Source organism: Dermacentor andersoni, chromosome 11 (assembly GCF_023375885.2).
Source record: "Dermacentor andersoni chromosome 11, qqDerAnde1_hic_scaffold, whole genome shotgun sequence".
NCBI classification, from domain to species: Eukaryota; Metazoa; Arthropoda; class Arachnida; order Ixodida; family Ixodidae; genus Dermacentor; species Dermacentor andersoni.
Genome location: NC_092824.1, coordinates 20,662,535 through 20,674,658, shown reverse-complemented (window position 1 = coordinate 20,674,658; position 12,124 = coordinate 20,662,535). Strand labels below are relative to the sequence as shown.

The window sequence follows — 12,124 nt, the reverse complement described above, 5'->3', positions numbered from 1 at the left end:
CGATTCACTGCGGTCCTCTTCTTTAGCGGCTAACGAGTCGGTATGGGTACAAAAGTTAGTTCTTCCATAGTCAGGGTAGTGGTTTGACCGAAAGCTGTTAATTTCCTTTCTTTTTTGTAAATTTTGGAGCCGTGTTCACACCTCTCGTTTCGATATCAGTGTACGGTTCCACGGGTAGTCTTGTCACGCGCGCAGGTCTCTTTCGAAACCTTTTGCAAAGAATATGTGTAACAACACTCCAGCATTCCCATGAAATTAGCTATTCCTGTGCGCCGCGTTTCTTTTCTGTCGGTGCTGAAGTGGTTGGTGTGATCAACAAGTATGCGTAAATCACTTTGGATACTCTGGTGACTTAGGCCGGCAGTCCCTGCGCCGGAGAGTGTCTTCCGTCAGAGGATTTCTCAAAGTACTGCCTACAGGGACAAAACTGGCGCCATCGTCTGAGCCAGTTTCCTTTAGGGCGCAAACGACCGCATGTGAATTGCATGTATGCCTGAGTTCTGTTCGAACGCTTGACCGTCGATGTGTATTATGGCTCTCTAATGGGAATATTGGTGTATGGGACAGTTGGATTATGTTGCGGAGTCTTATGGGAAGTGGCTTGGTTGAAGGCGTGTTCATAGCTGATTGGTTTAGGCTTCTTTAACATTGTCAGACAGTCGTGGTTCCCTTTTATTGCACCTTGCATTATACGTTACTCAGTCTAGCGCCAGAGATATCGCAGGAAACATAACGATGCAATTTATTTATAGACATAGTGACCACGTACAGCATCCTTGGTCACCCAAGAGTTCTGATTTTTTCCTGTGTTATTTATAAAACTTTTTTTTTCTTTATTTTCTTTTATCTTAATACAACAACATCCAATATTGCTAGTGCCGTTGCGTAAAAAATAAATAAAATATAAACAACATTAGAAAGAACGAGCATTAACTATAACGCTATTAAGTAGTGAATGAACTATGATGCCATCTTAAAGACACCAATTGTTAGCAATCTCCCGTGCACATGTCAGCACGGTCCCGCCACTTTTCTCATTATAGTTAATTTTGAAAAAAATGGCCAGGCTTAGCATAATTAAGCCAAGAATGCGTTGCATATTGCGCGCGTTGCATATGGCGCGGTCCGTGACGTCACGCGCCGGCGCAGCGCCCCTAGCGCGAGGAGCGGGAGTCAGGTGGTGGCCGCGGCCGCGCGCGACCGCGCGAGTTGGGGCCCAGCTTTTCCTCCGGCTGTCGTGACGTCACGTCACGTGGTTGCGCTAAAGGTCAATGGTGGCTGCCCGGCCGCGCCCAAGGGCTGAACTGAGTGATTGCAATATGCAACGCATAAAACTCTAGTGTAGGGGTATGAGCCACTATGATGGCTCATACCCCCAATGGTGGCTGCGCGGCCGCGCCCAAGGGCTGAACTGAGTGATTGCAATATGCTACGCATAAAAGCTTTTGTTCGTCGAACAAGTCGGAACATCGATGCTGCGATGGTTGTTTTCTTTCTCCATATATGGCACACATGCCCAGTGTGTAGGTATTAGAGAAGGCTTCGCCAATACCTATATTGCTCAGCGATGTCGAGAAAAAAAGAAGAGGACAAAATTCTTAACAAATGTCTTTTTCGGAAATCAAAGGAAAACTAAAATTTTCCGATGTTGTAAGATTTAGCAAGGAAGTCGTTATGAATCAGAGCTTTCATAAGCTCAGTGCACGCTGCTTTGGCAGTGTCTGCAGAGAAGCGTCGCATAGAGGCCCATAGGCTGCAAAGTTTTTCCTCGACTTTCATGTTCGGACACACTGTCCTAGACAAGCACCAAGAGAAGACGACGTAACGTAGGAGGAACTTCGCGGGCGTTACGCATTGCGCGTCCAGTCCATAAAGCGATATTGGTCTACCTATAATGATATATACGATACATATACCTATATATGATACATATACCTATACGATACTCAGTCAATGCCTGGCACATCAAGTCGACAGCGACATTTGTGCTCCCTCGCAGCTGTTTTCAGCAACGAGTCTGCCACCACTGCGTTTGTGAAGGTCGGTATCATTCGTGCGAGAATCGTTTCTCTGTCAGGACAGATGAGGCTGGAAGGTAAGACAAAAATATGAAAAAGGCGTAAGGATTGCAGCGATGCACAGGAAGGAAAAACCAATGTCCAGAACGAGCGGCAAGCTTAGATTGTATCGTTAGCGGCGAGGAAACTGGGAAACTGAGAAAGATAAGAGACCGGAAGGAGATCATCGGAAGCGGAACTAGGCAGGACGTTGGTCGTCAGTCGAAATAGGGAGATGCAGAAACACTGCGTTGAGGTGCTGGCTGCTGTGATTGCCTGATGCGACCGCTGGCGGAAAAAGAAAGCTGGCAGTTGCCGGGTGGTCGGCCTCCGTTTTTTTTAACACATGGCGTCCGCCGGTCGCGACCAGTGCTGTCTCGTGTGTAGTTGTGCTCATATATAGAGAGAATTGAAAATGTTACGATGTCTATAGTCAATGGCCTCTGAAGAGCAGTAGATTGCGTGAACAGCTCAAGTTCATTGGGTGTTCTGTTAATGGTGTCGCGATATTGTCCGACAAGAAGATAGCCTTTTGCGGGATGGGTTAGTCTGATTGGATTAGGAAATTTCTGAGGGGCTTGCACATTAAAAATTATTTACGCGCTTTCGGGCCGTATCGTTGTCCCACAACAATAACCGTCGTCTATCGTGGACGCATTTCCTTTCTTTGACGTTGTGTACCCCGTACTTGCAGGCCACGAACGGCAAGCGCGTTATCAGTGACGTAGTAGGGCTTTTTTTTTTTTTTTTACCTACACTGGCTACAAGAGTGTAGCTAGTGCAGGAAGTCGCTTCCTTTTTCTTGCTGTAGGAAAGTGTAGCTCCGCCCACCTACACGAAGCCTTTTTTTCGAGCCGTAGTGTAGCATGAAAGCTACACTTTCTGCACTGTGGTTTCGATGAGTGTTGGCAGCAGAGGACAAAAAAGCAGGCCGGCGTTGCAAACACGTGACGCCATTTTGTCAGGGACTGTCGGCGCTGATATAGCGACGATAGTGAATGTTCGCTGCAACGACGGTAGCGAAGTGCTGGCGTGGCCATGTATCACAGAGGAAGGTGAGTTAATCTTCTAAAAAGACAGTTATCTTACTCACGGATGGTGCGTACTGGTTGAGACTCCGCGCTGTATTATACGGATTGGCGATGTATCTCGCTTCAGTTTGTCTAGGTTTGTTTACGAAAGCAAACGCGTACATTGACGTTTAGTTTCAGGCAAGGGCACATGCGCAGCTAGTAAGTGCAAAGTCGGGCAAAGTGCGGAGCCAGGCGCTTTTCGTCTGCTGATGCAGAAGACGACGCGCAGTCTGCTCTGATTGGCTACAGCCCCGCCAGCCAAGTGCAGCACACGAAGTCATGGCCTCTGCTCGGCATTACACTCGTCCACACGAACCTGTACTAAGTGTGACAAAAAAAAAATAGCGTAGTGTTCTTCGCATGAAAAGAGCGAGCGCATGGTTTTCAAGAAAGGAAATGCAAGCAAGACAAATAGAGGTTATTGTTGTGGGACTAGTATAATGTGGCATGTATGCACAGAAGTATAAACTGTAAATAGATGAAATTTTGGCGTGTTTGTGAGAATTGGTACTTGACTTGAAGCGCGAAAAAGGGAAAAACAAACATGGGAATAGATGAACAGACGAACGCTAATCAAATCGTGTTTTTTACCGTGATATTCCAGAATTCAGTTATATGTAAGATAATTGGGATTCCAGATAAAAAGAACATTTCTATGGTCGTTTCTTTTTAAAGAAAAGTTCATCAGGCAGTAGAGGTACACCGCAAGCAGCGTCTTTTTACATATATAAAAGCTCACAGTGTCTTTGGGAAACTTGAAGTACTGATGTTCCTCGAGTTTCTCGAACCTGGCCCTTTAGCATTTGTTTGCTTAACGGAAAGAAGGCTCAGTTCGTTCCGCGTCTGGGTCTTTTGTTTAGAGCGCCGGTATCAGACAAAGTGGTATTCATTCTCAGTGAGAGTGGAAACGTGCAAAAGCGGCATGTCAAGAGAAGCAAGTTGGTTAAATTTCATTTTGAAAGCATTCGGAACTCTGTGAACCAAACCAGGGGACAGAAGAGAGGAGAGACGCGCAGCCCTTCCACGTTTTCTTTGTAACCTTTTTTTTTGTCTGTTTTGTAGGCGATGTTTTGAATGCTTTCAAAACAATAGCATAGTCATTAAACGCGCACTAGTTTCGTCTGGTCGAGATATACGGGCAAAGCAGGAGCGCTGAGGTTGCAGAGTAAGGCTCCGACGGCGTCAGCCTTTGTTGACGTGGAGTCGGGTTACGGTTGCTTTCGGCGAGTACAGCTTAAAGAAAAATGCCCAGGACCCGTTGAGGCGGACCATCATGAGCCATCGCTTTCGAGGACTGTCCGAGAACATCCGAGCTACCAATAAAGAAAAAAAAAATCTTGCCAAGCGGCGTGGCATGGTTTCGCACTTTTTCGATTTCTCGCCTTCCATTCCCTCGTCTGCCCTTCTCCCTCCACAAGCACACTCGGCGCACACTTTCGGCCTCTGCACTGTATATAAAATGCGAAGCGAGTTCTCGAACCGTTTTCGTCGCGGTACCCCATTCCTTCCAGCCGAGTGGGCTTTTTCCCCCTTTTCCCCGTTGCTTTTGAGCGGAACAATGGGGAACGTTAGCCGGGCACCGTATAGATGATGGTCGTGCGTGTCCCTAAAAGAAAAAAGAAAGATGGGAGGCCAGAAAAAGAGGATAACCTCCTCTTGTTCCAGCTCGCCGTGTCGCTGCTTCCTTCCTTCCTTCCTTCCGGTCCGTGGCAGAAGTGAACTTCCTCCCCGGGGAAGAAAAAAAAAATGGGGAGAAAAGGAACGTTGCGGCACCGTCGCCGGGTAGTTTTTAACGGGCTGAGAGGAGATGGCCTGGGCGGCCGTCTCGTGGGTTCGCGCGCAGGCTGCCCGGGCCGGCTTCGCCCGATTGTTTCTCGGCCTCTCACCCTCGCTCCCACCCTTTCACCTCCCGTTTGCCTCCCTTTTCCTCCGCCCTCTAATGTCTTCTTCGCGGTTGTTCCCTGGGGACGCTGCGTTGATGCCTCGCCTCGTTGTGCGCCCTGGGTCTCCCGGCCTTCGTCGTTGCTACCCTGCCTGCACGGTGCCCGTTCTTGTGTATGTGTTTCGGGTGTGAGCGGGAGCATTGTTTCGTAGCGGCATCGTCGTCGCTGCTTGATGGCGGAGGCGCACGGCGTGGATGTCGTCGCACGGCGCACGATGTTGTCGCCGCTGCGGGCTTCGTTCTCCCGCGGGCGCAGATTGGGTGTTCTCATAATCCCTTTAGGGACTTTTCGCGGACCGCCGCCTTGTCCCTGGCGCGGCTGCGGCGGTCAAAGGAGAACGTCGTAGCTGTTTCGGCGTTTCGTGCTTTTCACGAGGAACATCTTGCGGAGGAGCGGAGCTTTCTTTAAATGGTTCGAGGGGCGTGGACCGTGGCGCTATGGTGGAAAACATTTCAGTTCGGCAGTCGTGGTAGACAGAAAGGAAAAGGGATACGCATACTTGGGTGATAGGCGCACGCACGCACTTTCGATTCGCTTTTGAGCTATTAATTTTCGTTATTTTGGGAATACGAACGTACCTATAACTGACATGGAACAGTGAATATATTTTTGGGGTGACCGGCGAGGTGCAGGCGGATTCAGGGAGCATTAATTAGTGTTGGCGGGAAAGCACCGTGAAGGTAGTAAAACAGAGCATAGGGGTTCAAAGCCTTTATTATAGTGATAGAAAAGAACAAAAACAGATAATCGAGCGAAGGCTGCTAATCAGTGCGTTGGGCTTCGCTTCTTTACAATACTGTAAAAACGGAAGCGTACGACGTGAAGGAGACATGCTGGGCGCTGAACATCAACTGTGGTTGCTCAGGACCTGCCACGTCTCGATCAGATTGTTTGTTTTCCTCCGTTCTCTTATGTGAATATGGGAAACTACTCACCAACTAGTTCAGCTCTCTGCCCTGACTACTGCGTCGGACTTGTTCGTTTGACATGATGCGATGCAAGCTCCAGGAAACATGAACAGGAGAGGGACAATGCAACGTGGAACCGTCTTACGTCGCACGCTGCTGTGTCGAGGCCGCCTCGCCTGACGCTGCTACGGCTTCGAATAATTTTGCCAAATGTGTCTCAGAAGACAGAAAAGGAAAATGCGCGTGCGACAGGGACGCAGTAAGTGACACGTAGTTTGCGCGCCTTTCTTGGCAGATTGCTTTGCACACGCGCGCCATAAAACTAGGCGGCTCGCGAAATAACTTCAGCGGACATCATCAGAAAGGCAGAATGGTTATGTGGCACTCTCGCGTCGGCTAATTTACCGCTTAAGGAAATTGCGTTCTTGCAAGCGCAGGCGGGATGGTGTGCTTGGTCACTAGGAGAGTGAGTTGCGGGAGAGCTAGGGCGCTTTAAGAAGGCCGTTACTTTCTGCAATAAATCTGTTCGAACTAGAGCGCAGTAGCGTACTTGTTTCTTTCTTCGAGTGTCCTTGTCGTGTGCACTGTAATGTTTGGGCAGTGTTTTCACAGAAATAACACGAAATGGCCCCTGCGGGAAGGGGAAAATCAATTCGGTTATCTCAGTTCACGTGGTTCCTAAGCGAAAAGCGAATACGGGAATTTAATACCTCTGAAGCCTAATAAAGTTTACCGCCAGCGTGTTCCATGAAAAAAAGAAAAGGAAAGAAAAAAAAAAACTGCCGGATGTGGCCGCGCTCGGCTAATAACTGCAAAGCCAATATGTAGCCCGATGTCATTACAGAGCTTGTTTCGCTAACGCGCTTGCGTGGCCACGTTCTCTTACTTCTCCCGCTTCGTTTGCTCGCTAGAGCTTAACGCGACACTTTGTTTGTCTTTTTTTTCTTCTCTTCACCCCCACGCCCCTCTCTAGTTTTCGGAGGAAGATTAAAAATTTGAACCCGTTTCGCCGTCGCCCGAGTTCACTTCGCCTTCGTCGTCGTTACGTCATCGTTGTGCTTCCTTTTCGCTTGTGTTTGCTCCTTTGCTTTCTTAATGTCACGTTTTTTTTCCGAGTAATCCAGTTTTGTACCTTCTCATCACTTCGTCGCCAGTTCTCGTGAAACTAGTTTTGTTTTTAACTCTTTCTTTTTCAGTTATTTTTATGTTGAAGAAAAAAAAAATGGACCGCTCGCGGCATAGGCGCCTTCCGGTGCCAGCAATCTTCTCGTGCCCGACAACCTGTGTGGATTTTTCTGTCGTCGGTATGAGTCGGGTTACACCGGATCTACTTCCTTTCTTTTTTTTCTGTACGGTTGTTATTCACGTGGGCATGTTATTCTCCCGTTCTCTGCCATCTCGGGGTAAGCAGCGGCGGACTAATGAGATTCTTTTGCCGCGTCGAGGTACTCTCGGTGTTCGCCTGCGTATTTTTTTCTTTCTTTCATTCTTTTTTTCACGCGTCCTGTTTTTCGTGCGTGCGAGAGATGGCGAGCATAATGACGGCGCTTCTCGAGAACGGCTAGCTTTCTTGGTGTCTGCCGGTGCTTCAAAATAACTTTAGCCGTCCGACCTGGATAACGCGAGAAATGATGCTTTATTTTTTTTTCCTCCCCACTCTCCGGCGCATGTCGGCGTGTAACGTTATTAATAGAACCACTCTTAACTTCGCCGGGGACCTCACGCGTGAATGCCTCTTCACCAGATTTAACTTCACCGCGTTGAAACTCGCTATCAAATCTCGGGCAACAGAGCGCACAAAAGCAACGCAAATAGGAAAACGAAAGAGTGGGACAGGCGCGGTTCATAATTTTTTGCTTTTCCCGTTTCCTTCGTGGCGCGTGTCTTGTTCAAATTTTCCACCGTGAGTGACAACGCATTCTCTCGTTCTGCCACCGACGAATCAGCAGAAAAGTCTAGGTGGATAATTAAAATTCCGTCTGAAACTGCAGTGGACAGATCTGCCCCCCAAAAAAATTGAAAATAAAAGGCACAGTCGAGAAATCTTGGAAATGGATGCCCGTCGATTCATTTATGTACCTGTGAGTTCACAGCAGGCGGCCTGTGCGTTTTTCGCATCGGGCAGTCCAATATATCATTCGTTTGATTTTAGATAATGAACGTGCTCCGCTGAACAGCGGTACTCCATAGGTGGTGCAATGATATGGTATAACCTTCTTTTTTTGTACAGTCTATTGAACCACATGAGATATGGAGCGTTTTGGACCCAAGTGTTCTGTCCCGGCATAATTAAAGCGTTTCAGAATAACAGTAGACAGGTGTATAATGACTTTCTCTCTCTCTCTCTCTCTCTTTCTTTCATTGTCTCTGCGCGCAGGTGTCGTATGCCCGCCCTAGTAGTGAGGCTATTAAGGGTGCCAACCTGTACGTCAGCGGACTGCCCAAGTCCATGACTCAGCAGGATTTGGAAGGGCTCTTCTCTCCCTATGGCCGCATCATCACTTCGCGCATCCTCTGCGACAACATCACCGGTCTGTCCAAGGGCGTCGGCTTCGTGCGCTTCGACCAGCGCGTGGAGGCCGAGCGCGCCATCAAGCACCTGCACAACAGCGTGCCGGCCGACGGGGGCGCCACGGAGCCCATCACCGTCAAGTTCGCCAACAACCCGAGCAACAACGCCAAGGCGATCGCGCCGCTGGCCGCCTACCTGTCGCCGCAGCGACGCTTCCCGGGGCCCATACACCACCCGGCTAACCGCTTCAGGTGAGGCGCGCATGCGCACAGTCGGTTCGCAGGGCGGCGTTCGCCCGCTTGGTAGCTGCTCCAACGTGTTGCAAAGGCGACAGCTGCTCGCAGTGTAGCGGAATCCTGGCGCCAATGGCAAGCGATTCAGATTTGAACGAGCCATTAGCGCACTTGTGGCATCGAGCGCTATAGCATTTTAAAACCTCCTGGAGAACAAAGTGGACTAGAGCTGAAAGAGTAGCGTTTGCTTCCCTCTTGACACCGGGTACCGTCGTGGTCATCTCTCGAAGCAGCGATCTTCCAACCGCGTAGAATAGGCATACTGTCAACTCTCCCACATGTTTCGTAGAGCTCCCTAGTTGAAGCTCGCTCTACGATTCAACGAATGCTAATGGCGCCATGTTTTACGAAACATAAGTTCCGTTTGCGAATGGTGTCGAAAAATGGGGCGATTGACGCTGAGTTGCAAGAAAATAATGCGCGCAAAAAGCAAACGAAATTGGACTTTACTTGTGCCACCCTCTTTCGGCAGCGCCTTATGCCAGAGCCGTACTTGCTTTGCGCAACTTTTTTATGTAGTTGCCGAACCAGGTGAAATCGGCAACAAAGTCGCTGAAGTAATCGCTCTCTATAAGTAAGTCTCCGCTGATCGTAGTTTACTGCTGCTTGTGGCTGGCGTCCATGGGTAAAATATCGTTATTAAAGGGCATGTGTATTCCGGAAAAGGTATGCAAACTGAGCAGCGGTTTAAACTTTGCATGCAGCAAAGACAGATTCGAGGACTCGCAGCAAAGTCAAAATCCAGACACCCGGAACGTTAATCAGCAAGCTACGACGCAGAGGGCATCTCGTGAAGAGTCCGCAGTCCTGTCGAAGCGATATCGAGGTGCTAATTTGAACGGAACGTGGCGTCGTCTTTAGGGCGCTACATCCCGCAGGGAAGTAATAGGCCGGGCTGTCGGGACAGCGGCATCGGGAAAAGCTCTATGCGCGAAAACGGAAGATCGCGAGCGCCCATCGGAGGGCGGCCTGGCGGGAGGGGAAGGGTCCGCGTTTGATTGCCTTCTAATGACGCTAATTGCGGTGGGCGCAGGCCTAGCTCGGGCCATGGTCCCATTTCGCTGCGAATCCCGAGGTGGGGGGGGGGGAGGCAGGAAGGAGGGGAATGCACCGTCGTCTTCGCGTTCTCACTTTTCCCTCCTCCCCGACAATTTTCTTCGGCCTCCATAATTGAGGCCCCGATCGCGATTTCCGAGTCGCGTGTAGAGTTGGCCTGCGTTATCCCGGCTTTTCTGGGGCTGTCGCTACCATTTCGGGAGTAGTTGTCCCGTATTCGCCTTGCGACTGCCGATGCACACGCACGGGAAACTCGCTGGGCCTGTCGCACGTAGCAGTCTCGTTGCAAACGCGGCTTTCGTTAGCCATAAGGTGCGCGACGAGGTTGTGGCGAATTATTCACCTAATACGTGGAAATTTATCGAATTAACCAGTCAGCGCGTTTTGCAACAGCGGTTGGACACTGCAGGGCGTTTTATTTCATTACGCTGGTGGCACTCGCTTTGCCCCCATGTGAAATGGTATACCTAATCTCTGTTCGGATAGCGAACCCTACAAAACTCGGTTGTTGCACCACCCTCTGCTATTTGCTGTATAACAGTTGCGATTAATTCCCCCGTAGCTGTGTATCAACGTACGAACCAGGAAAACTTCTAACTTAAATCGCAAATCTGCCGTTCCTTCTGGCATTCTGCGCACAGCATACACAACGCGCTTCCGGTGTGTGTTGCGAGTGAGCCTTCAGTGGGCCTAATGTATTCGATGAGACGCGCGGGTGCTGAACCACTCGCTGCAAATTTCGCCTGATGGCTTCCTCGCGACAGCGGAAGGACGATGAGCAGCGGCACATCCTTCGCAGTGATCCCTTCGCCGCTCTCTCTCTCTCTATCTCGCTGTGACGCTCATCAAGGTTAATATCGGCGTCGTAAACGAGAGCGACGAGCAAAGCACCGCCGCTCATCCTGGCGGCGCTCTCCCGAGCTGTGCCGGCCCTGCGGGGGCGCGCACCAACCTCGCTCGCCAGTGGCCCGCATTACGTCTTCGCGCTTCGTCGACGCGAGCAGCCTCGGGTCTTTAGTCGGGTCATTTCTGCGCGCTCGCCTCCCGCCTTTGGGCGGCGAGGGTCGTCTACACGCTGTCGCGGTGGCTCTCTGCATGCGCTAAGCCTCCCGGGGTCGGCGAGGAGAGGCTACAGTCAGGTGGATTGGGTCACCGCGCGTTGGTCGCGATGGGGTAGTACTCGTCGGTGGTGCTTGTTTTGATTCTTGTTTGGGAAGTTTGTTTTTGGTGTTGTGGGCTGCGAGCGTAGTTTATGGGGAAGGGCTGTGCTGTGGTGTCGTAGTCGCGTACTTGGAAAGTCGCATCCGCGTTCTGAGCGGCTCTCGGGGAAACCACTGAACCGTATAGGGATTGGGGTCGGGGAATTTCGGGATGGAAAACTGGCTCTTGCGCGAGTGGCCACGCGGGTGCAGTCGCCAATTTTCGCGCGAAGGAAGCGGAAGTTGATGGCCTCATAAGCACTGGCGGCCTCTTTGCATTTAGGCGAGTGACGAGGGAATGGCGATTGCTTGACGGGCGGGCTAGCCGCTGGATTCTACAGAGAAGCATCGAGCCATTTTTTTTTGTTTTGGAGCAGGTGCAGTTCGGGCGCAATCGGAGGCTCCTAATTGGGGCTTTGGGCCTGTTCGTTACTCTCAATATGCCAACGTATTTACGCAGCTTCTGCTAAGCGTGCGTTACAGGCAATGTGGCAGTGTCTCTGCGCTGCCAAAGTGCAAAGTGCCCCATCTAACGTACCTTGCCGGCCCTCCACGGTGGTTCTCTAGGTGCGGCGCCGTGCTGCGAAGTGAGACGTGACGGGTTCGTTCCCCAGACGCGGTAGCCTCGTTACGACGGGGCTCAATGGAAGATCGCTCACGTACGTTTATCGTTTGCGATAGAAAGTATATAGGAAAAAAGAAAACCTAGTGGTTTATAGTATTTCGTTGCCCTCCAGATAATACTCATAATCCGCGCCGTAGTTTTCTGTCGTTAAGCCCGATAATTTAATTAACATTAGGCGCTTTGTCACAGGAAGCACTAACGGCGTTCACCAGTTTTCGATGTAGGCGCTGCACTGCAAGAAATACTTTGTAAAATATTTCTTTGTACATCATGCCGAAAGAAAGCAAGGATGCCTGTATTTGCCGAAGCCTCTGCACGTGCATTACGATGGTGTACCAAGGGTGCGCATTTTGTAAGCTATTTGTCAAAAGCTTAGAGGTGGAGAAATGCGTTACCACGGTTTCAGCATTGGGCACCGCGACGAGGACATCAGGCTTGTTTCGCACACCCTAAATGCG

At 50.2% G+C, this 12,124-nt stretch overlaps 1 protein-coding gene across 5 annotated transcripts in view; it reads left to right on the top strand.

Moving 5' to 3' along the window:
• fne (found in neurons) overlaps positions 1-12,124 on the top strand; it is a 188,538-nt gene that overhangs the window by 157,530 nt on the left and 18,884 nt on the right. For all 5 annotated transcript variants that reach the window (XM_050167352.2, XM_050167354.3, XM_055064738.1 and 2 more), the window contains one exon: positions 8,359-8,744. In XM_050167352.2, the coding sequence (XP_050023309.1) occupies positions 8,359-8,744 (386 nt within the window). The remainder of the gene's footprint in view (positions 1-8,358; positions 8,745-12,124) is intronic.